This window comes from Mycteria americana, chromosome 2 (genome assembly GCF_035582795.1).
Source record: "Mycteria americana isolate JAX WOST 10 ecotype Jacksonville Zoo and Gardens chromosome 2, USCA_MyAme_1.0, whole genome shotgun sequence".
Classification (NCBI taxonomy): Eukaryota; Metazoa; Chordata; class Aves; order Ciconiiformes; family Ciconiidae; genus Mycteria; species Mycteria americana.
In genome coordinates this window covers 122426095-122452064 of record NC_134366.1, presented here as the reverse complement: position 1 = coordinate 122452064, position 25970 = coordinate 122426095, and the positions used below count along the sequence as shown (strand labels likewise).

Sequence of the window (25970 nt, the reverse complement as noted above, 5' to 3'; positions counted from 1 at the left end):
CTCTTGCATAGAAGACTGAGAATAAAAACAGCCCCACCATGCCGTATTTCACAAAGCAGCTTGCCCAGAATACGAGTTTCTCAGGAGCCGGGATGCAGAGCTGCAGCAGAGGAGCAGATGTGGCTGTTGCTGCAAAGGTGGGCCCCAGCTGACAGCCTCCCATCCTGCGCGTCGGCGTGCACAGCAGTAACAGGCTGGGCAAAGGGGTTCAAACTCGTGCTGTCTCCTCATCTCTTCCTGGCCCAGAGTCAGGGTTTGCTGAAGCAAGAGGCAAGCTGTGAAGTTTACGGGGTTTATGGGGTGCCGATCACCCTCTGACAATGGCAGGCATTTCCTGCAGCCACCAAATTTCCCTGCTCTGTCCTCTTGGTGGGCTCAGTACTGAGCCTGAGGCTGAGACGTGCTTTTTACCATCTGCTGGACTACTCCAGACCTAACCTGTATGGGCAGAGGGAACGGGGAGAATAAGGGACAGACTTCCAGCTAAACAGAAGGAGGACAGGAGCCAACTCTGCTTTGCTCCTGCTACTGCTTGAAAAGAAAAAGCAGAACGTGGGGTTCCCTTATGGCACCACAGACCGCCATCTCCACAAAGCACGTTGTTTTCGGCACCCCGATGAACTACAACTTGAACTGTGAACGCTACACAAAGCAGAGGCATCTTCCATGGATGTGGCTTCATGCACTGTTTTGGACCCTGCAGAAAGGATATGTCTGATCTGTGACCAGCAGGGACGGAGCAAAGAGGGCTGAATTACAGGTCTCTGAAAAATGGTTTTTATTTTGGTTCTGTTTGATGACCCAAGAGAAAGACAACAAAGACATGTGTAATCCTCCTCTTCCAGCACTATTTCGGTTGGTCTAGCCGCTCACACACCCCAAACTCATTACTTTGATACCTCAAAGTTTTCTCCTACTTTTAGCTAACCTTGACTAACTATTTAAAAAAGGCATCAGTTTTAAAGTTTTCAATATTTGGGAAAGCTTTTTCAGCTCCTCTGCAATGAGCAGATGATCTGGATGTTGCTTTGTTTGCTTCCCCTTAAAACTGAGCCACGCTGTGTATTCTCCAGTCCTCGCCTCTGCTGCTTTCTGCAAGGCACTTAGTAAAGAAATTTCACCTAACACTGAAAAATGCATATGATAATTTTTGCAAATTTGTAAAAGAGGTTAAACATGGACTATTATTAATCAAGCAGAAACCTGTTTTCCTAAGAAGACAAGTAAGTTATGGAGCAATGATTAGTTGGCCTGTTTTAGGAAAGCGTCACTGTTTAGGGTAGCAAGAGGACTTGTGACTGGGGACTCGGAACAAGGTGAGGACAAGAACCACCTCCCAGAATTTTGGCTTTCCAGACCTGGGGAACAATATTGGAGCACAAATTTCCAGATGGAACCTACATGCAATCTAAATGTCCACAGGTCTGGTTTTTGTATATTTGACGTCGTGCTGTGAGGTAGTCCAACACACTGACCCAAATCCAATTTGGATGCATTCATACGAAACCGAGCACATAGGTTTAAATATAAACATCTGCGCACACAAGTAGTGGCATGCAATAACTTCTGGGGGCAGGTGAATTTAGCTGTGCACAGATGCTATGCTGAAACCTCGACAGCGGGTGTTCGGATTATTCTGGCTTCAGGCTGTTCAAAATGTTAATTAAGGACAAGAGCTCTCCCACTCCAAACTTGAGTCTTACGGGTCAGTTTTAAAATTAAATCATCAGTTACACGGGGTGTTATATGCCGTATTTCCACCTGAAGCAATTAACTTCAATGGAGAAGGGAGGAAGGAAGAAAAGTATCCCTTGGCTCTATGTATTATTATTTTTCATAACCAGATTGTCCTCCGTGATATGATAAAGCAGAAATGTATGTAAGGAATTTTTCAGTTACCAGTTGTCACTACATACACAGATGGTCTGAAATCATACCTTAAACTCTTAGCAAAATATAAAAGGCAAGTCTTTTTTCTGCCATTGAGCACTACCAAATGTAGGGTGTATTGACCTTAACAAGCCTGGCAAGTAAAAGCATCCATGCCCATTCCTGGGCTAATTCAAAATACAGAACTTGGTAGAATTTCCCATGTTCCTGGCCAAGACCTTGGTAACAAGCACAAAGAAACATGTTACGTAAAGCAAATCAATAAGCATTTTCCAAACTTTTAAAATTTCAGGTTTTGAAAGATATGCACCGAAACCCTGTTAAGCAGATCCTAGTGCCCAGACATCCTTAAAGCAAAACCTATCGCATCCCAGGCTGCATCAAAAGCAGCGCGGCCAGCAGGTCGGGGGAGGTGGTTCTGCTCCTCTGCTCCACTCTGGTGAGAGCCCACCTGCAGTGCTGCGTCCAGCTCTGGGGTCCTCAGCACAGGAGGACATGGAGCTGTTGAGTGGGTCCAGAGGAGGGCCACGAAGATGATCAGAGGGCTGGAGCACCTCTCCTACGAGGACAGGCTGAGAGAGCTGGGGTTGTTCAGCCTGGAGAAGAGAAGGCTCCAGGGAGACCTGGTTGCTGCCTTTCAGTACTTAAAGGGGGCCTACAGGAAAGATGGGGAGGGACTCTTTAGCAGGGAGTGTAGCGATAGGATGAGGGGTAATGGTTTTACACTGAAAGAGGGTAGATTTAGATTAAATGTTAGGAAGAAATTCCTTACTGTGAGGGCGGTGAGACACTGGAACAGGTTGCCCAGAGAAGTTGTGGATGCCCCATCCCTGGAAGTGCTCAAGGCCAGGTTGGGATGGGGCTTTGAGCAACCTGGTCTAGTGGAAGGTGTCCCTGCCCATGGCAGCGGGGTTGGAACCAGATGATCTTTAAGGTCCCTTCCAACCCAAACCATTGCGTGATTCTGTGATTCTGTGATTCTATGATTCTATCCGCCCCGCAACTTTGTAGCATTACAAAATAGCTGTCAGAAAACATGCTACAAAGTCTTGTTACGCTAGGCCTGAGTGTCTGCACAAGGCTTTTAACACAAAAATCTCCTCATGAGCCTTAGCTGGGCTGAAGAGAAGCGGAGCCCTGTGTCTTGCACTTTTGTCTCCTACAAAACCCTCAGCTGCCTCCATTAAGAGTCACAAGCTGAAACACGAAAAAACACATTCACGTTTTATTTATTTAAAGCATCGATCTCTCTCTGTCTGGGTGGATTTTCCAGATGCATTCCTGACCGAGCTGAAGAATATCTGCAGGACACAAACCTCTCCATGCACTCATTGCGCAACGCTTGTCCGGCTCTGGGCACCGACCAAGGCTCCTTCCCGCTCACGCCTCCCTCTCCGCCCCCCTCTGCTTTCCAGAATCTCAGCCCACTCACTTAACCCAGGTTGAAACAGGACAAATGGAAATTTCTCAGCTCTCCGGCTGCTTCGCTTAGGTTTACCCATATGCAGAAGGTTAATTGAGACTGGATAACATTTTATTCCAGCTTTCCTTTGGCTAATCGGTTGTACTGCAGTACAGTGGAGTTTGAATTGGTTTCAACTTAGCAAAACAACATACTGTTCCTTGTTGGTGTCTGCAACAGGCAAACCCAGCCTAAATTACTTATAGATTCTTTATTCGCGCTATCTCCATTACCATTCTCTCTCACAGGCTTCTTTAGGCAGTTATATGCTTTCCCCAGCATTTATATGCTTTCCCCAACATTTATATAGGACCTAATACAGAGATCTGAAGATCTCTATGTAGTAACTAAAAATGACCATAAGCAAAGCTCTTGCTCAGCATGGAAGTCCCTTCACGCAGAATTAGCCTCTCCTTGCTACTGCCATTTTAAGGACAGGTGTCTTTAAAAGAGGTAGATGTCTAGGCTCCCTGAAAAGTAGGTGAAACGACTCCCACGCTAAGCCCTATATTGAGATTTCACATGGAAGTCGATCTTCAGACGTAAATTTTTCTCTCTGAAAATCATCAAGAAATTTGCAAAGTATGTGATGCACGGCATTCATGGTGTCGCCTGTCCCAGGACACTGGCCGGGTTCAGAGCTGCTGAGTGCGATGGTGGGGGACAGCAGAGACCTCTGGGTCTAGGTCCGGGTCTGGGTCCAGCTCTGGGTTCGGGGCTGGGCCAAGCCAGCGAGGTTTCACACCTCCCTTGCAGCGGCTCCCCCGGGAGCGTGGGAAACCAGGCACCAGCCACGCAGAGGCAGGGAAGCTTGATGTAATATTAAATGACATCTTATGTCAAAACATCACAGCACTTTTGTCCTAATGCTTCTGAGAGTTCAGCAGACAAAATGCCGTACTAACAATTTAATCTGATCTTTCCCCTTCCCTGGGACGCTGCTGAAGTGGACGGCAGGGGACACGACTGCTCCTTTAACTGTAGCAAGCAGGAATGACTACAGGGGCTTTTGAGCAAGGTGGCCAAAGGAGGAGAGGCTTCCTAATCTGACAGCTAGGGGCTTATTGTATGAGGCAGTGCGTGTGTCTATCACCACGTCTGTCAAGCTAACTTGTACCAACTATTTGTCTTGGTTGTTGCTAAGTAAAACACACAGCTCTTTGCTGTTAGCGTACTTGTTGTTCAGAAACTGCTGACAAAGTAATGGCAGCAGCACTGCTTCACGCAGACTGCACGTTCGTGGGTCCGACTCAATGGGATGCTGAGCGGCGTTTGCAAAGGGCTCAGTGCCCTGCAGAATCAAGTACGGGGATGTCACCTCTGCCATGTCACTTAATGCTGCTGTTAGAGCTCCGGGAGGTTTCGAGGAAATTCCCAAGAAATAAACGGAATCTAGGATACCAATGTAAGCAGCACCTGACAGGTATGTGGTTTATTTTTCAGTGTTGTTAGATATATCTGACAACATACTCTCAAGGGAAAATAGCACCTCCTTTCTCACGAGACAGCGGTGTGTCTCTTTCAAAACTGTGTCACCCAGCAGTAAGCACAGCACAGCAACTTTCTGACGGGAAATGACGCCGAAGTAGGTACAGAACAACCAGAGATCAGTTAGACACATTTGAGCACTTGCAACCTTATAGTTAATAGCATGCAGTAAAGAGCGGAGTATAATAGCAGCTGGCTACAGATGCAGACTTGTATTTTGAATAAAGCTTAAGAAGAGCTCAGGAGTAATGCTGGTGTGCGCTACAGTCCCACAGCAGTGCTGGGAGAGTCAGCTAGCAGGTAGTTCCAACTATTTTATCTTCCCCTTCCTTCTTCTGATGGCTTCCTACCTGAAATTTTCATTTCTCCTACAGTTTTCCTGTGCTACTCCTTTGCACGGAAACATAATGGTACCAAGTACTGAAATACAATTCTTAGTTTCCTTCCAAGGCATTAATTTCACAGGTAATTTTGTTATGAAGTTGAATAGCCCATAATGCAGTCTAGGTGTTCTGGCAGCAACCTGATGTTACCAAACATCATTATTTGTCCAGTTAGCTTACAGGGAAATAAATACAAAATCCCCAGGTGTTGCTTACAGTGTAGCCAATATTTTTCATTCCATTCGTAAATACACTGCTCTGTTCAGCCCACACACCTATTTTACAGCTCTAATGAAAAATAGAGAGCAAAATTCACACATAATGGTGACCATACCACCTTTCAATGCACCTCTGTAAAAGACAGAGATTGGTCAAACAGGTATCGCTCCAAGCGTGCAAATGCAATATATGAAGAAACATGTCAAGAATTTTAATTGTACTAGATAGGAAAAACCCGTAACTAAGAGAAAATAGTTTGCCTACATAAGAGCAAGCAGCTGGAATGACTTTAGTCCCCACGGCATGGCTAAGAGGCCTCTTTATGGGTTTGGATTAGAAAGAAGTGCCTTGAGCCAGGCACAGCAGGACAGGTTGGAGAGGGGCAGCTCCAAACCCATAGACTTCAACGGCTCCTACAGCTCCTGAGTAAGTTAGCACAGGACACACAAATCCAGTAACTTTTTGGATCTCGCTATTACTACCTGACACTGATGGATTTATCAGGGTGCACCAACTATTTTCCATCTTTAGGAAGACTGGCAGTTTTAAATTCATGGTTTGGATACATCAGCCATAATCCATTTATCAGCCGTGCCTTTTATATCGCAAGAGACAGAAGCTACTGACAACGGAGGGACATGCCGGTGGCACAGAGGCACCTTGACAGCTCATGAACACCTTGATGTTCCTCTGCAATGGCAATACTGAGCACACATCAGCGTTTATTTACTTATTGAGACTTCAAGTCCCTGCCAACTACCCCAGTACTCTGAGTAGGTACTGGAAAAGAAAAGAAAGACAAAGAAACCCTTACACAGGCAGTCCCTCCACACGCAGCCCCTGATGCATGGGACTGAAGCCCCAAAGCAAACCCAGGACCCCCGGGGGTGCTGGGCTCTCTCCACTGCCCAGGGCTCACCCCAGGAGAGGGCAGGCTCGGCCCCCTTCCACCTTACTGGCCATTGCAGTTAAAAGGGTCACTCCAAATGAAATTTCTCAGCCTAAAATGAACAGCCACACGGGCACCGCCATTCAGTGGGGATTTAATTACCCGAGGACGCATGCAGGCAAAATCCTCATCTGATAAATACGGCCAGATCAGTGAACTGGAAGCAACGTGCCCGACTTTCCTCTGGCTTTGTGAGTATCGGTGACCCCGTGACTTTTTATTAAGCCATATGATTACACGCTGCAGGCATACATGTGAAAGAATGCTCTGGGAGGGATGTGGCTTGTGGCACCTGAAATCCCTCACTGGTCGTTTACAAACCATAAAGAAAAGTTGACAAATTCCTAAAGCTTAGAATTTTTTTTTTTGTTATGGGGCTTAAGGTTTGTGTGGATATAGCACACTGCCAGACTGATGCCAGACATTTTTTTTGTGCATGTTATTACAGATGTGAACAATGGCCCGGATTTATCCAGAGATAAGGACTAAAATTATTCCGTCTGTGCAGTGTTAATGAATAAATGCTATTCCTGAACTATCACAAAATTCCAAGCCATGAGTTTTGCTTACCGTGATGATGTTTGAACTGTTATTTATAGGCAGAAGAAAATTGTATTTTCTTAAACCCTTTTCTGAAAAAGTTTTCTATCTCAAAGTTTTCATTTTTCACTTAAACCATTCCTAAGGCTTTTATCAATTGTTACACTCCTAAAACTCCCCAGTTGCATCCTATCAAAGGTGGAGAAATAATATATAGCTTCTCACTGTATAAAATACTATAAACAATATATAGTGAGAAAACAGTTATTAAACGGATCTAGTTCAGCTGCTCCCAAGCCACTCATCAGAGAAAAAAAAAATCATATTTTCCAAATATGTTTTTAAACCAGGCTTTTTTCCCCCCTCACCTCTTTTTAGTATAGCAGATTTCATTACTGCATGACAGGATGAGCCATCCATTTCTGGTCCAGAAATTCCTAGATTTAATTCTTACACCTGGAATGATGCTCAGGAGCTAGGTTGTCATAAGCGCACAGAAGGGACATCGTGACCCAGTCATCTCTTGCATACCCCATGGAAGGTACCTAAAAAAGTACCTACCTTACTTCAGGGGGGCCCTAAAGTAATTTTTATCCTTCGCCTCCCATCAGCTGCTGACCTACACGGTGTGGGGAAGGCCGGAGGACCACTGCCTTGGCGTGCACTGGAGATACCTGGGGACACGAGGGACTGTCCCCTACTGACGGCTCAGCCCCATGGCAGGGGACTGGGAAGGTGAAGGCAGGAAGGATCCTGACACACAATCTAGAACATGGGGGTGACCAAGATGGGTCCTACTATGGAGGTCAGGCTTACAGCCGGCAATTCTGGCTGTGTTTGCCAAGGGCAAAGGGTAATTATCTTACACGAGCTGTTTAGTCTTCTACTTATCTATAGTGTATTGGCCCTATCTTTTGGTTCCTTGGGATTATTCTCTTCATCAGCAGGGCTTTCAGCTCATTTCTTCAAAGCTTATTTTCTAAAGCATTAAAAATGTGCTCCACAACAGTTCAAAGACCACGTCCTTTACTTTCAGCTGTTCCATATTGTGCTATAGCTTCAAACTATGCAATGAAAAACTTCACACTAAAATGTCTACATTAAATACTCTATTGAGTAAAGTGCAGGTTTTAAGTTCTAAAACATTAAAACAAAGAAACAAAATTCACGATGATCTCTATGTCTATCACCTAGGAAGGCCACAAGTTAGGAAGAGGAGATCTGCCACTTCGGAGTCTATTAGTTCCGTTCAATTCCCTTGCCTGCAGCTATGCCCGGAGTTCAAATCTCAGAAGAGAGAATCAAAACCCCCACAAAGAGATCTCGCCCTGTTATCTACCATCTAAAAACTAGTCTGAGCTCAAGCCCAAGATTTAGCATCCCTGAAGTGTGTAATGTTGAAAAGCAAGTTTTGCCCTTGCTTCATTCATTCCTTCCCAAAGAAGGGTGGTGGGGGAGTGCAAAGCAATGACACTGATTGACGAAAGAGTTAACATCGGTGGCAATCTGGTAGAGGAAAACCAGTGGAGAGGCATAGTTTGTTATCTGGAGCAGATAACTTCAAAGCAGCCTGAGCAGTGACTGATGATGAAGTAACGGTGATAAGAAACACGCTTCCTCACGTGCTTTCTCACTGCAGCAATCTGGAGGCATTGCAGCTGAGCACTGCACTTCTGGCAGCATCCCTGCACATCTGTAGCATCCATTGAGAAGAAGTAAACATCATCAGTCAGCTGGAAAGAGCACTTTCCTCAACCTCCCTGACCCCCTGCAGCAAATCTGTCCCAAGCTCAAAAGAGAAAAAATCCTGGTGTGTATTTTCCTAGCATCTTGGAGTTGTCTGCATCTGTATTCATTGTTATTTAATATGTTAGTGTGTTATGCTTCATATGTTTGGCTTAATATCACCAGTTAATGTTCTGCTGACTAAAAAATGAAGTAGCATGATAAACTCTCTGAAATTAGCTTATCTGAGAAGGAGGGACAGAAAGATTCAGAAAAAGGGGAAGCAGTGCAGGACAGCGTGTATTCAGTCCTCTTTTCAAAAGCTTCTTCCCCAAAATGAGAATTGTTGGAGAATGCCTCCGTCCCTCCGTCCCTCCCTCCCTCCGCAGATCTCTTCCTTCCTTGAACCAAACTACAGGCTCCAGCAACAAGGCAGCTAATAATAAACTCTTCAGCCGAAATCTAGGAAAGCAGTTTGGTCAAGGCTTTGCCTGCCAAGCACTGACCAACACATGTTCCCAGCTGCCAGCAGTGACTCACCGCAAGCCATGTTTTTTATGAACCAGTCGTGCTTTAGGCATCTCCCCCTCAGAGCACTTTTTGCTCCAAACAAGGCCTCCCGCTTCCAAACAATGGAGTCAAAGGCACTTGAGTCATGGTCCTCCCACCATGTCTCATGTCAACGGGGTATACAGGGACTACTCCGGCCACAATATATTAACACAACTGCTCTTACACCGTGGCTCCTGAAACAAAACCCCCACTGCTGCTGTTATTGCTGCCCACTCCAGCAGGCTGTACACAAACAGCGCTGGGATTTCTACAGCGCCAGCCAGCAGACAGGACTCCTTTCAAAATGACCTTTTATCAAGGGTTTGTATAACGAAACTTGGTTCTTGCCTTGGGCTTCCCCCATATGGCCTTCTCTTACCAGTGAGGACACAGGGCAAAGAGGGAACACCAGCTGGGACAGCAGGCATAATAGTTCCTACTGCTCAGGCAGCAACTTGGGCTACTCGGCTGCGTTTTGGCCCCAAGAGCAACCTCTGGTGCTTTACTGGAAATGCCGACCCAGCTGGCCAGTGAATTTGGAGTTTTTAAAAGATGTGCATGTCACCCTCCTGAACAGAGGAGCCTGGTGGCAGGTGAAGCAGCCAGCGCTGCTGAAGGCACAAGGCTCCCACTCCCTCCAGAGGTTGCTCAGAGGCTGCCTGCATTCCTCCAGAACGCGGCAGGGACTGTAGGAATGGGAATGCACCAAGCCGGGTTTTCTGCGGGAGGGGAAATAACCCCTTTAGGGGCCACAAAAGCAGGAGCACTTGCAGGCAAACAGCATGCGTGCTGGTGCAGGGACGTATGGAAACCAGGTCAGCCTAGCTCCTCCCTGTGCTGCCCCAAAGATGAGGAGGGCAGCCCCAAAGATGCGGAGCATGGGAGGAAGTTTGGGCTCAAAAATAGTGTGGACAAAGAAGGCTTCTTGGATCAGGATGCTACCGAATCACACAGCTCTCGCCAGTGCCAATGCTATGGCTTCATGGCCCCATTCCCCCTTTTGATGAGGCTCTTGTAAAGCAAGGAAGGGTTTGGGATGATTTGGAGTTTAACTCTCAAGTACTGCAGACATCTGGGACACCCCCCTGACCACAGCGATGTTGTTTTCATGAAGGAGAAGTGGGTTATGGTTGTTTCCTAAGGGTGGAACTACCCTGTCTCCTCCTTTTGTGGTGAAATCTCCTCCTCCTGCCACCGCCAGACCGCTGGCCCTCTCCTCCGTCTCCGCTGCCCCACCAAGCACAACAGCACAAACATTTCTGGAAATGCTCAGATAAACTTTGCATTTCTAAGGGGAGAAATAATTCACATTGGTAGCACCACATTAGCCGCAAGAAAGGAAGAAATGAAAGCAAGTTAACACGCAAAAATCCCATCATGTCACAACAGTGCACTTACTATTGCGATAGTAAGGATAGTGGGGTACCCACTCCTTGCTAAAACCTTCCGCAGTTCACTGCAACAGCATGCTAACCAGGGATAGCTAGGTAGTGGGCAACACGGAGGGAAGCTATTTTTGTACGTGTTAATGAATCCCAATATTTTTTACTCAGCTGGAGGTGGCAGAAATGAACAGTTAACATTTCTTCCTATTTCTCAAAATTTTTTTCTTTTTTGCTATTCCAGGGCCTAATCCAGAAAAAAAAAAAAAAAGAGTAGGAAAAAACCCTGTGTGCAGCCTTGTGCTAGGACTTTCCAAGCCACAGATGCTGGCTCTGTGGTTGGCTGACCTCTCCAAAATAAAGCTCAACAGCAGGGAGCGGTGGAGTAGTTCAGGGGGTAGAAGAGGTCATGCGAATGTGATCCCCACCTCCCGAATGCTGCGACTCCTTACACTGCCTCCCCCTGCACCTTTTGGGATGGAGGGAATTGTTGACTTTTATTTATTTTTTTTTTTATTTTCAGCCTGCCTTTCCTATCCGTTTGCCAAGTGGGGTTGTTGAAAGTGACTCTTGTTGCAGCCACTTTCCCAGGAGAGAAAAAAACAAGGTGAACTTTTATCCTGATGGCTTACAGTTGAAAAAGCAGCTAGCGGCTTGGATGATGTGCCCCGTTGGCTGCTCCAAGACAGAGATGGCACTGTGGGAGCTCAGAGGCCACTGTGTCACCTCCCTGTGTCCAGAGGCACAGGAGTCAGCCTGCCCTGGGCGAAGCTGTTGGCTGCAGAGCCTGAAATGCTTCCCCGAGGGAAAGAGAGCACGAGCGCCTTGAAAAGAGGAGCCTCAAAGGCTGCTTCCCCCTCCGCAGAGATGCGTGGCACCGCCTTCTTCACACGAGAAGGCCATTTGCAGCCAACAAACATTGAAAAAAGGAAAGGAAATGGAAAAAAGGAAAGAAAGTGACCAAGTGTTTTAATCACCCTGTTTGCACAAGCCAATCCTGGCTTGTATCAGGAACAGTGTGGCCAGCAGGACTAGGGAAGCGATCGTGCCCCTGTACTCGGCACTGTGAGGCCGCACCTCGAATACTGTGTTCAGTTTTGGGCCCCCCACTACAAGAGGGACATTGAGGTGCTGGGGTGTGTCCAGAGAAGGGCAACAAAGCTGGTGAAGGGTTTGGAGCACAAGTCTTATGAGGAGCAGCTGAGGGAACTGGGGTTGTTTAGCCTGGAGAAAAGGAGGCTGAGGGGAGACCTTATCGCTCTCTACAACTACCTGAAAGGAGGTTGTAGCCAGGTGGGGGTCGGTCTCTTCTCTCAAGTAACAAGCCATAGGACAAGAGGAAATGGCCTCAAGTTGTGGCAGGGGAGGTTTAGATTGGATATTAGGAAAAATTTCTTTACCGAAAGGGTTCTCAAGCATTGGAACAGGCTGCCCAGAGAGGTGGTGGAGTCACCATCCCTGGAGGAGTTCAAAAGACGTGTAGATGCGTCACTTCAAGACATGGTTTAGTAGGCATGGAGGTGTTGGGTTGACGGTTGGACTAGATGATCTTAGAGATCTTTTCCAACCTTACTGATTCTATGATTCTATGATCATTTTTGACATCAGAATACATTCATATTGTATACTTTTCTTTTTTGAGAGGAGTGCACAGCATATATACTGGCTCAGCTGGCAGTACAACTTCTGTGAGTCTACAGGAGGTCCCACACCACTGCTCCCAGGAATACCTACAAACCCCGCTGCACATCAGTCTGGGGCCGAAGAAAAGCCCAGCTGGGCAGACGACATGTAAGAGGCATGGTCCCATTTTTATAGCCAGCATATTAATTTCTATTGAGGTATGGGCTTCATTTTCGTAACGTTAACGATCAAATAATGAAACGAACCACTTCTTGTTTCTGATCAGGGATATTTCTGAAGCATTATGTTTGCCAAGAAAATAAAACAAGTCTAAAAATCACACCTTCCTCTGGGCAAATATTACAGTGAAGTGGATAACAGGACTGTACCTGTATGTTTTGATGCTGCCAGCAAGGGAGGTTTTCATAGCAAGTGTTTGACTTACCCTAAGCACTACGCAAGAGCGAGCTGAAAGACCTGCTGCCACTTACCAAACCTCTTGTAGCCAAAGGACTGCACCTCCTCCTCCTCTGCAAAATCGTCTGGAGAAAGAAAGAAAGACACAGCAACAGATTACTACTACCACTCAAAAAAGATGGGAAGAAGTTTTTACAGGTGCATGTTCATAAATTAACGTACTTGAAAGTTTAATCGATTTGTAAGGATGTTACTGATCTTCCCCTCCGTTGCTCGTATCCCACCTCTGTCCCCAGGTAGAAAAGGCAGTTCGGAACCTTTCCCTCAAACCAGTATCACCAGCAGAAAGCCAGACTACAAATGACTTATCACCTGGCAGCTATCCTGGAGCCTGCTTGGCCACCTAAGTATAGACCAGAGCAGACACGTCCCTCATCATGATGATGGCCACAATTGTCACCAGCGTGCCGCTTGGGCAGGCTCGCCCGGACCATGGCACTTGCTCCAGCCTGCTGCCTGTGCCGTCCAGGCGGTCAGGCTCAAGTTATACATGCACCAGCTGGGCCATTTGCACAAAGTGCTACACATAGCTATGCTGAGTAATGAGAGAGGAGTCAGAGGGGATGGCTGTCCGTCCATCCACCGCCTCCCATGGGCACTGGCTTGGCCTGAAGAGGCAAGATCTGATAGAAAATGGGAAACAGAACTGATAAACTCAAACAGATGAGAAACATAAAAACCATTTAAGCCCTTTTGCTCTCATCTTCACCAGCTAGCAAGCAGTAAAATGCTAATAATCACAATTTTATTTTGTCAGAAGCTTAATTTCTCTCCACTTCCTTCCAGCAGCAAAGGAAAAGGCTGGCATCAGCAGAAGAAACACACCCACGACTTCTTTAAAAAAAAAAAAAAAAAAAAGATATGTTTGCTTTTGTGTGTTCAGCCTCTTTCTGCCAACACAACCCCTATTTCTGCTGAGCTGGGGAAAGCGAGAGCCCTGCCTTATCACCAGCACCAGCCTCTGGGCGAGGTGACCAGCTGCCAGGGAGGGCAGCACAGCCCAGGCTGCTCATCTCGGGCTTCCCTATTTCGTGGGGGAAGTAGAGTAGACCCATTCCCCCTCCCACAAGCACCATTTCATGTGGGGGGGAAGCCTCTGCGGGGCTCTTTTTAAACGGGACCTAGAACATGGCTTCCCAAGTGGCAGCCATCCATTCGCAGCCCACCGCTGCGCTGGGGAACCACATCTTTGCTGCGTTTCTGAGGAGAAGCACGCAGGCAAGCCTGCCTCCATGCTGCGAAAAATGCCGCCGGGGACTGATGGCAATCCCTGCTCTCCGAAACCCGGGTACTCCTGGGCTTTCGTGTTCATCCCCTTAAGGGCATCGCAGCGGAGGGGAGGCAGACTCAGCACCCTGGGGAGCTTCAGCTGCTGCTCGCCACCTTGTCCCACCCTTCCAGCGCGGGATGCTGAGGAAGCTCACTCACTTGCAACCTCTCCATCCAGACCTTTCTCTGACACGAGAGGAGAAGGAAACAGAAGCTCAAAAGACAGTCGAGGAATTCACCAGAAGGGAACATTTGATGAGCAGCGGTGGAAAAGCAGGCTCAAAGCAGATAAACCGACGTGATGGAGTGAAAAGGCTGTGCTCGGTTAGACCTTTGTTGTCCGCAGACTTACTGGACATGAACAGGCTGCTCTGCATCATGAGACTGGGCTAACCAGTGCCGCAGCTAACTCGGGCCACAACAGAGCCTTAAGGGGATGAACTCAAAGGTGGAGTAAAGATACAGTCCTCATCCAGGCTCAACAAAGTATAAATCATTTGAGTGTACGTCCAGCAACAAATGTGACCTGCATCTCCTTCCGACCTGCAAGGTGCCGTGCACTGAAGTCTGAGGGAGACGTTGCCTGAAGCAGCAAAAGAGTCTGTGAAATGAATAATTTTGCAGAACGTCACCCTTTACTCAGACAGCACTTTTGATAGAACAGCTCAAAACTCATATTCTTCGTCAGATACACGTATTTTGCTCACTGCCAGAGGCGCTCCTGTCCGTATCTTAAGCTAGACCCCCAACTCAGAGGTGGATTTAAGAAATAGAGGAACCAGGGGACACTCCTTAGGCAAAACAAACACAGCCTGGTTCTGAAGGCAGAAAGAATCCTTTAAAAAAGCAAACCCAACAAACCCTCACAATTGTACCAAATGTTATCTGAAGACAAGGTCGCCTGACAAAACATGACAAATAGTAATAAACCACAAACAGTCAACAACCAAGCTTCTCATCCCAGCAGTGAACTACTCAGGAAAAATCTTCCCCTCTTGCACAAAAGATAAAATGCTGCACAAAAAAAGATATCAGCTCCAGAGCCCTTAGCTTCCTGCCCTCTTCTGCTATCGGGGCCGTAACACAATTGCCTCCTTTGTTTCTCAGGAGCGTAACCTGGCTTATCCGCTCCATATCTGAGGTATGCAGCCAGGCTGTGTTTAAATCCTGCGGCTTCATCCTATGCCACATCTCCGAGACCTTCCTCCTGGGCTGCCAGCCTCTTCCCTAGTTGTTTGGTGTTTCACGCTTAGCCCAACGGCATTGCCCTCTGGCCACGCATTTATAATCACATTTTTGTTTCTCTGGATTTTTTTATATTTGCAACATATGTATATGTTTTATATACATATATTGTATATATATTGTATATATTTATATACTTTAAAAATATATATATACTTTTTAATATTTGCAACACTGCATGCTGTGCTTGCTAGGTATGAATTTTTTTTTTAAGCTTTTAATACTTTATAGTTATTCATCAATCTCCTAATTTTGAAGACAGCTTGCGACATTTGAAACAAAGAAATGGAGATGGGCAAGGATGGTTTTGTCAACAGGTGACCTGGCTCCCTGCTCACTAAAATCTAAAACATCAGATAAAACCTTTTTTAATCCCTGTGAGCTGATCTAGCAACAGGCAGCAATGTATTTTAGGGGAAGTCTATTAAAATTATTTAACAGACTAAGCTCAGCAGTCTTTCAGTCACAACTGCCACTTAGCACTTTGCTCACATCGTGTGCAAATATAATATTTTACAATATTAACTGTAATGTAACAAGTTTAAGGAAAATAAAGATGGGAAGAAAAAAATGAATGAAACAAGGTTGGACTAAATGTTTAGAAATGAACAGCACTGCATCCTTTGGAAAAAGAGACTAGGATGGGTTGAAAATCCTACTTCAAAAGAAATCTGTGTTTGAAATATTAAAAATGAAGTTGACAAACAAGCCTATAAATTTAAGTCCCGAGGCAAAGCCCCGTGCCCCAGCCTGCTTCCCCCATGCCATTCGGGCAGTATTGCGCTCACTGGAGGTGCCAGAAGCTTGGCCCTCAGCTCCCTGTTCCAGTGCTGAAAATATTAGTTTTGTCACAAGTTTTACAAAAATCTCAAAGCTTCATGATATCTTTGAATCGGAGAATATAAGAGAACCTAAGTTTTCATTGAAAAGGGAACAGCTTTTCTAGAGAAAACTATGAAAATGTGATCTGTGATGAATTACAGAGGTTAAGAAAATACACACCAAGTAGGAAAGCAAATAGTAAGAAAACCTCCAGCATGTTTTGGTGCCGTATGCTTTTAAAGGCAGTATCAGAAATCAGAGTGGAAGAAATTCAGGAGTTTTGAGCACTGGTGGCTGATGTTACAAAAGGAAATTTTGCATTTTTACATCAGTGGTGCCCATACACTTGAGCGGGGCTGCAACTGGTGTAAGAGGGTTTTGTTCAACATCGTGAAAGCCATAAGGTAGAAATATTTTACTTTAGTTTAAATCCAACCCTTCTCGGTTACAAAGAGGACTGGAATGAATGCAATATTTCTGTTACATACATATACATTTATATATAGGCAAGGCTCGTTTTCCTGGGTGAAAAATATGCATGGTATACTTCTCCTTGAAGCAGACAATAAAGCAGAATCTGTTGTTATATCCCAGGAAGAATTAACTCTTTAGTGCTGGAAAGACCAGCCATAATTTGGTTACAAGCTGGTCTACTGAGCTCTCAGCTGTGAGCCAAAAGAGAGGGAATCTAGAATAAGAAAGACGAAGAAACTTGAAAAGCTGGTTAATTCTTATTCTACTGACTTCTACTGAGCTCTGGCAGAAAGAACGCCCATAAAAAAAGGTGAACTTTGGGCAGAACAGAAACACATGTGAGCAACCAATTGTACTTAACCGTGTAGGGGAAGGACCACCGGAGATCTCCTGTTTCATCAGGTTTACAAGAGTCTCCTTGGAGGCTGCAACAGATTGTCACTCGGAGCTTACAGCAAACCACTAAACATGAGTGTAGCTGAGCAGCAGTACATCAAATATTGTAGGGAGTCAGTACGAAGCAAGAGCTCTGGTCCAAAAAAAAACCCAGGCTTTGAGATATTTTGGCAATATCCACACCCCACCAAGTACCAATGCCAAATTCTGCTTGCCTTCCAGTTATAAATTCTTACTGAAACACCTCTAATAAATACAGTTGTAGAGTTAAATAAGTTACAGTACAGTGCTTCAAGGGAGTGGAAATCATAAAAAGGCAGTTCAACTGGGGATTAACACAGCGAACAGAGGGAATTCATTTAATCTAAAACAAATTAGGCTCTCATTTGATTAATTTGCTAGAGGCAAAGCAAAAAATCTGTGGAGTAGAACTGTGTAATTTCTAGTTCTTGTTCTTAAATCTTAAATAAATTAATCATGGACCACTTATGAGTCACTCCGAGGTCAAGTAAGAAAGAGCTGGCCTGGAGCCAAAAAGGATGCCAAATCTGCCCCGGGACTATATAGGGCCCATAACCACTGCACCGCTCGGTCCCTTCGCTGGAACAGCACCAGATCTGAGAAGCCTTTGATGCAAGGTGATTTTAGGGAAATTGTTTCCATTTTCTCCCCTTCCTTTTGCGGGTGTCATTGTTGGCATACGGAAGGTGTCACAGAAAGCTGCTAACGTACATGTCCACCTCTCACCTTTTAAGAGTATACCCCATTTAGGCATTTAAATATAATTAACTAATGAAGCAAACTAGACCTCAGAACTGTAGAGATGCTGGGTCGTATGGTGGCTGCAGACAAGTGGTATCCAATCATTTCTAGAACATTTGTGTCCAGTAAACATGGGTTTAAAGTCTTTGTTTAAAGACTTTGTTTAAGGTCTTGGATTAAGAAAAGACACCAATATTCTACACTGCATTTCAAAACCTGAGGAAATCTATTTCAGGAGAGAATGAGGCATCTGGGCTGAAAATTGTCATGCCGAGTTTCAACTCAGATTTTAGAAGTTCCTTTATAATGTCCCCCCGAAAACTCTATTTACAATACATTAGAACTTACCCCTAAGTACCATGCTGGGAACTCGGGACCGTAAGGTTAATTTGTAGTAACAATGACATCCAGTGTAAGAGTTTCGTTTAAACCAAATCTCTCTCTCAAAGAGCTTTAATAGTTAGGGCCCTGCCTTTCCCACTGACTTAATGGGAGCTATATAGTTATATCCCAGTGCAACTCTGTAAAATTGATCCTAATATTATCAAGAACAGATTTTTTTGGCACCATTTGGAAAGACGCTGTGCCCGTTAGTTGAAAATGATGATATTCCACTCTTTAACCCATAAACCAGCGTGGATGCAGAACTCTGCCCAGAACCACGTAACAAGTGCATCTCCATCATGAGGGACCGCTGGCAGTGTGAAAAAGCTACTTCTGCCCACTCTCTCCATCTCAGCCCTCCCAGGGAAAGGCAAAACTTGTCCGCGTGTGAGGTTTCTGTAATATTAACAACTGTTCAGACAAACAAGAACAGTGAACACCAATATCTTTCTCATATCACATTTCAAAAGCTTTTTGAGCAGTCACCGGATTTATATGCATTTCTGGTCATTATTAACCAAGTCTACACTCAAAGTGCTGACCTAGAGGTGAAACTGAGCCAGCAGAAGCACAGCAAGCAGCTGCAGCCTTCAGATGTTGATGACTTCATCAGTCTAATTGGTTTCCACTGGTTTTCATAGCTTTTATTCCGGACAGTCTCCTGCTTGTGCTAACGGGCTGCTCGTTCCCCTCTCTCTTCGCAGATGCTTCGTTTCACTTGCCCTCTTCTGCCTTTCTCCGCTAGTTTCTCCTTATAGCCCCTTTTCATATTCAAGTCTTTCTCTCTTTGCTTCTTTTTTGGTAAGCCCGTCCTCATAAAAACCTACCCCACACTTAAAACCCTTCCCTATTGACGAGGTCCCAAGCTGACACGTCACGCTCACAGTGTCACCGTTGTTGGCTCTGTGTGTATCGTGCCCATCTTTCCCACCCAGTTCTTTGTCCAACTTGTCACGCAGTAAGCTCCTTCGGATGGGGATTACACGGATTCTGCATTTGCAGAGTGCCTGATCTTTAGGGCTGTGGCAGAGGTTTAGCTGAGGCAGCCGTGGAAGTGAGCCCACCTCCCCGCATCCCGAAGCATCCTTTGGGATGTTGTTTGAGCCTGGGTTCTGGCAACAAGACTGAGGCTTTTCCCCACCTCTGTCCTTCAGGCTGCTGATCTGGGAAATTATCCGCTTTTGATATTGCAAGAAAGTAAGAGGAAAGGTCCCAGACCAGAGATCTTCTCTTGACACTTATAACCTAAGACTCGGATTGTGTCTCTCGCCACCTAACATAAAAAAACCCAAAAGGATCATGACAAATGGGTGCATTTTAATACTCCACTTCTGATCTATTCCTCCACTGCTATGCCCGAAAAATGTGAGAGCTCACATTAAGAATGCAGAAAAAGACAGCAGATTAAGAAATTCAGAGGTATAAGAGTGATGGCTCTAGTTTTGCTTTTTAGGCACAAAATGAAGGCAATAAATAGGGGTGTTTCTTGAACAAAACTTGTTAGCCCATAAGTGCCACAGAGCAATGCTACAGTACTGTGGTCAGGACCAGCTGCACGGTGCAGAGGGTCGACCTTAGAAGTTAAAAGTTTAAATCATATCGTATTTCAGCGTAATGATTTAAGAGCAAACAGATCTGTTCTCATTAGTGCACTGAAAAATCGTGCCTCCCTGTCTGTATGTTAGAGGAGGCAATTAACAACAGCATTAAAATGGCATACACATTCCTGAACAACACATGTCTCTATTACCTCCCATAACTCATCCACTTTGTTCCCCAGTGACGTCCCAGTCTTCACCTCAAATTTATGCACCGAAAGGGACTGCAGTTTTAGGTGGAAGCAGTCAAGCTCCGAAGACAATTCATCTTAGGCTGATCCCTCACTCATACAGACCGTGCTTACATTATCAGGAGGATCAGGTTCACTTTCAGGGCCTGGTAAAAAGCGTCTTTATTTTGCTTTCCAAGGGGGAGGGCTGGAAGGGGGGAATCTCTGTTCTGACACACAGAACCTCAGGATAAGGAACGTTTTGTGAAGCTGAAGATAACTGGGCACACATCCTTCACAGCGCTGAACTGCCTTCATCCTTGACATTTCTTCCAGCTCTCTTTCTTTATTTTCCTTTGGTTTTGCTCTGTAAGGCCTGATCAGCTCTATCTCTCTGCAAGATTACCTTTCCCTCCTTAACCTAGCAGGCAAAGGTATTTGCACCTCTGGGCACAATGGTCTTTAAGTGCGGATCTAAGCAAACTGTTAAGCGGTTGTGACAAAAAAGGGCTCTGTTCAGCTCTCATCTGTAGCAAAATCAGTCTAGAATAATTTTTTGTTACCCAAAATAGCAGAAGAAAGAGCCACAAGAGATTTTAAGCAACTCCCTTCTTCACAGGGATAGGCTCGCCGATGCTATTCTTAGTCCTACGTGGCTGGGTAAAGTAGAACAGTGAAAGCTAAGATGAACAATTACAACTTCTTACCGAAAATACTCCTGTCATAAATAGTTTATATGCTAATTCTGCTCAATATCCACTACACTTGTACAGTAATATTTCTATCTGTGCACTAACAGATTTCTCTTGTATTTTCGCAGCTTCTGACACTCTGCTTTCCTCTATATCGTTAATAAGAATATCCTTTGACACATGCTTGCGTGATCATCTTTCTTATCCATATGTTTAAAATCCTCTGTGCTACCAACCAATTCAGGATACACACTGACTGTATAGTAGCATTGCTCGGGATTTGTTCTGTGTTGTATCACACATTTATTATAACTGCTCGTGCCTTTGAACTTCTGCGGTAGGGTCCTGTGACATGTCCAACACACACCACTCAGAGCTCCTGCATATGTTTCATGTTTATGTCACTATATTCCTATAAGCTCTGTTATAACTGGACTAAGTAAAGGTTACTGGATCACTCCACTTCTAGTCCTTGGTTTTCAGATGCGTTCTGGCTTCTGCAAAATGCTCTGGACTGGATTTTTTTTAAATTTGCAGTTTGAAGTTTCTATCCAGGAAAGACGTATTTGCAGACGACTGTTCATTTGATTTTGTGCACACAAAGATCAGAGAGAGAGAGATACACTTTTCTCCAGTATTAGAAAATTAGAATGTTTATTCCTTTATTCTTTAAAAATAGTGATGGCATCAAAACAGTTAGAGAGAAAGATGAAATCTGTCAAGAAGGTAGACATCATAAAAACAGATTATTTATTTAAGACATTTCAAGACAGCCAAGAAAGAGCAACTGAATTTGCATGCACGCTCAGCTTTTGCAAATGGAGGCTTTACCTGCAGATTACATTCAGGATCCAAGTTAAAACATAGAAGGGATGATTTTAGCAATACGGTCATTAATTGTCTGTTAAAGTGTGCACCATATAAGGGAAACTTGAGGTAAACTGAACTGGCATATCCCGGGAAAGCTCAATGTACTCTATGTACTGAAAACTCCGTGCACGAAGCACCTAGAGCTGCCTTTGAGGCAAGCTGGTCGATGCTAAGAAAGCTGGGCGTTCAGACTAGACCATTCCTGAGGCAGTGCGGCTTCACTGATTTCAGTGGAGCACAACCAAGGATGGACCCATCCTGTCATTTCACTCTGTACATCTTTTTTTTTTTTAATGAGAGGAACTGCACAGGACAGGGTATTTGGTCACATTCCAGTTCTCAAGTACGAGACACCAGATGTTTTGTCCCCCAGCACCATCGCTATACAAGCAGTACATAGCAAGGTGCCTGCGACGGCAGAAAGGAAGGAGGAGGAGGAGGATCAGTGGGAAGAAGCAGCTGAGCTACCTTGGGTAGTGTGATGCAGAGCTCCTCTGTCATCCTGGAGCAACAGTCCCAAAGCGACCACCTTGACTTTGTCATAGCCCGATTTTGGGCATTAGCATTAAGTCGTTATCCAAACAATATCCACATTTCAGACAATACGTATCGCCAGACAAGTACATATCGCCAGATACTTATTTTATCAGACAAATACGTATCGCCAGAACGGCTGTGACAGTGGTGATTACAGATACAGTTTAAAGTAAGAATTACAAAATCTATCCCAGATATATAGAAAGACGTTCTCAGTTTTAACAACGCTTGTCCCTGTCTTAAATTAGGGCCAATGTTTTTGCACATGCGGTGGTGTTTGACTATGAGGAAGCTGTTTTCATTTGTTTCCTAGGCAACAAATACTCCTTCATACCCCAATAAATAACTACAACTTAGAAGTATCATTTAATAAAGATACATCTGACCCTAAAGCAGTGAAGTCCCTTCATAAATCACATGATTTATTACTAAAAAGTATCACAAAGTTTGTGAGCTCAGTGTAGTTTGCTGGAAATAAAACTGCCAGCATATTAAACATAAACTTCAATTTGTTTTACTGATTTAAAACATAACACATTACGAATACCAGCAATGGAAAATATAATTTATTCCTTACAGATATTTAGTGATGTAATTATTTAGATATTCTTCTGTTCTCCAGAGAGAGTAGATACAGAGACAGCTGCAATCAACAGATCATTTTGTTGTTATTGAGAAAAATGTGTAAGTACACCGAGTTCTAAAGGCCTACAATTATCACCACCATCAAGTTTAAAGAGAAAATATGAAAAACTAAGTCTGAGAAAATTACAGAGTCAAAATTTGGTTTGGCTCTCTGACTTCCATAACACTGGCAGTGGCACTTGATGTGATGATTTGTTTGAAGTTTCTCTTTTCTCTTGCTATTAGCACAGTCATTTAAGTGTTCTTCTTTGCATGTTTTATTACTGATTTCCGTAACTCTGCAGGGGAAAGAAATAAGACGGCGGTGATCGCTCTTAGGGAAACCGAATGGTAAGGACTAGCGACCAGAGTGAAGCATCTCCCTCTCGCTGGAGTGTGGGGCACCAACATGTGCTCCCAGCAGGGGTAACGTCTTCCCTCCAAATGCCGCTTCTCCGCTTTGCAAAGAAGAGCGACGGAGGCAGAACGGAAGGAGATGCAAGTCGCATTATATGTTATTGCCATTCTCGGTCCTTTGCATCCCGCCTCCTCCCAAAACCAGCGCAGCCTCAGCCCCAACAAAAATAGAGCGTAAGGCTTTCAGTGATAACAGGCATGGGTTTATATTACTGGATCCCCATTGTTCTGGCTTGTTCCTGCCATTACACTTATGCTGATAATGACAGGCTGATGACAAAACTTTTGGCACGAGTACCCTATAAATAAAGAACATCGTAAGTACATTATTTTTAATATGTTGCACGGCCCTGTAGAGACACCATGTCACAGTGCCAGAAGTAACTTAAATAGTGTGTGTGGGCCTGCAAAAATAAAACCCCCCAAAAAGCTTCTCCTCCCTTCAGGCAGCTACTCTGGCAAGTGAATAAATAATCACATCATTTGGTGTCCCAGACTCTGGAAACTAAGTGTAACTATCATGATGTTTACTGGCCTCCTGGCATCTGGAATCAAACTCTGCAATCCAAGCACAGGCGCACTGGTGCCCAAAAGCAATTTTCTTCTATGTATGTTTTTTTCCTTCCACCCTTCAAGTTTATTTTTGCCTCTGAAGAAAAACTAGATTCAACTCTCACAAACTCCCAACTACTTCCTCAACTTTCCATAATGTCCTTTGATGCTTTTATTGTAAGTATTCCCCAGCGTGTAAAGTCTCTGCCTTTTGCTGTAAGGCTATCGATTTTCATAAACAGAAGGTCTTCTTGCACCCCCCCAATACATCTTTACTAGGTTACAGTGTAGCAATTTGGCAATCTGCTTCTTTATTTGATTTTAAAAGTGTATTATCTAATACCTCTCAGTCACAACGATGTAGGACGGCACCAACGGGTAGAAGTGGCACGTCTCACCCATTTAAAACAAAAAGAGAGGGCGAGGGAAAAAGAGAGAAAAAGGAAAAGAAACAAAGTTTCAGTTTTAACAGATGCAAAGCAAAGACCAAAGATTTTCCAGTCGGTGGATGTTGAGGAGAAATATGCCAAATACATTTCACAAGCCAGTTAAGCCTCTACTGGCACCTAATCACTGCCAGATGTTTAGAAGCAACACCAAGAACATCGCAAAACGCTGGCAAAAAATAAATAAATTAGGGAGAAGTAAAAGTCGTCTTCTCGGGACTCCGGGGGGGGGGGGGGGGGGAGGATAAAAGTTGGGTGCGGAGAGAAAACGTGCTGGGGAGAGCACACACGACGGGGGGGACACAAGGACACCCCGCTCCCCGCACCGGGACTGACCAACACAAGCCAACCCGAAGCGGCGGCGCAGAGCCCCGTGGCGGGGCCGGGGCTGCCCCATGCGCGCCCCGGGGCGGCGGTGAGACCCGCGCTCTGCCTCTGCCGGCACCGGCTGCCCGTGCCCTGCCGGTGTTCTGCCCGCACCCGGCTTGCCCTGCCTGCAACCTGCCTGCACGGTGCCCTGCCGGCCCCCTGCCTGCAGCCGGCTCACCCTGCTTGCCCCCTGCCCGCACACTGCCCTGCCTGCACCCTGCCCGAAATCTCCCCTAGCTGCAGCTGGTCCGCATGGTGCCCTACCTGCACCCTGCCCGCACCCTACCGATCCTGCCTGCACCCTGCCCGCCGCCTGCTCCCTTCCTGCACAGCCATCCCGCACACGCTGCCTGCCAGCACGCCGCCCTGCCCTGCCCGCACCCAGCCCAGCCGGTGCCCGCTGCCCGCTGCCCGGCGCCGGCGGCCCACGTGTGCGGGCGTCGGAGCGGGCGCCCCGCTGCCGTCCCTACCTTTCATCTTGGCGCCGGGGCGGGTCACATAGGACGGACGGGGCGCGGCGGGGGCTGCCGCCGGGAGCGGCGGGCGGGCGGGCGGCGCTCCCTGCCTACTGCCGGGCCATGCCGGGGGCCGGGCGCGCCCCCGCCGCGGGCCCTGCTGCGCACCCCCGGCCGCTGCCGCTGCCCCTGCCGCTGCCGCTGCCGCCGCCGCTCGCCGTCGCTCGTCGGCCGCCGGCGGCACCGCGCTCTCCCCGCCAGCCCCGCGCGGCCCGGCCCGGCCCCGCGGAGCCGCGGCCCGGCCCCGCCTCCCGCGGGGAAGGGGGCGCGGCCGGGGCCGGGCGGCGGGCGCGGGGCCCCGCCGGCGGCTGGGGCTGGGGGCGCCGCACCCCGCCCGGCCGCGTCCCGCTGGACCGTGGGGCTCCGGGGTGCGGGGCCGTGGGCAGCAGGGTCTGCCCGTGGGGAGCGGCCCGGGACGGGACTCACGGGGCACCCACCGGTGCCCGGGGAGCTTGAGTGGGAGGTGGTGTTGCCGGGAGGGAGAGCGGTCCTCTCCCGGCCCTCGCCACGCGCGGGGCAGGCACCCGGGAGATTTTGGCTAAAGCCGTCCTCACGAGCGTCGCAGCGGCCAGGCTCGCCACGCCGGCGTGCCTGCCAGGGCGGGACGCCGAGGGAACGAGGGATCCCGGAGCTGTGGGTGCGTACCCGCCGGCTGGGAGGGGGCTGCAGCCCCTGCCACGTTCTCCCCGGCGCGGAAGGAAGCGCCGCGGGTAGCCCCGTTGGATGCAGTGGGACTGCGCGCAGGGCACGTAAATGCGTGTAAATATCTGTGGGATGAGGGAGATACAGGCCAGTCGCCTTTTATTTCTCTAGTTCTGGATGTTGCCAGGAATAACGGATCGTTTCCAGGCTCCCATTTTCATGAAGGGCACGCTTTGATTTTCTGCGAACCCACCCATATTTAGGCTATTGAAGAGGGTGATAAGATGAGCCAGTTTTGACTATTAACGTCAGTGCTGATGAAGCAGAGCTAGTGCAACGCGCACCCATTCGTTGGGGGGCAAACAAAGTAGCGGAGGCACCAGAGCGCCTTTCCCGTCACAGAGAGGAGATGCACAGGATTTTTTTTGCAAATTATTGGTATCACGGTCTGCTGAGTGAGGGGATGTCCAAAGAAATGATTATGCTACGTGGTCTT

At 46.6% G+C, this 25970-nt stretch overlaps 1 protein-coding gene across 1 annotated transcript in view; it reads right to left on the bottom strand.

Annotated features, from left to right (window-relative positions):
- The window catches only part of COLEC12 (collectin subfamily member 12), a 101933-nt gene extending 76866 nt beyond the window's left edge, over positions 1-25067 (bottom strand). Inside the window, exons 1-2 of the mRNA XM_075494452.1 lie at positions 24788-25067; positions 12705-12755 (exon numbers count right to left, since the gene is read on the bottom strand). Of these exons, the coding sequence (XP_075350567.1) occupies positions 12705-12755; positions 24788-24794 (58 nt within the window). The 5' untranslated portion in view covers positions 24795-25067. The remainder of the gene's footprint in view (positions 1-12704; positions 12756-24787) is intronic.
- Positions 25068-25970: the final 903 nt, after the last annotated feature.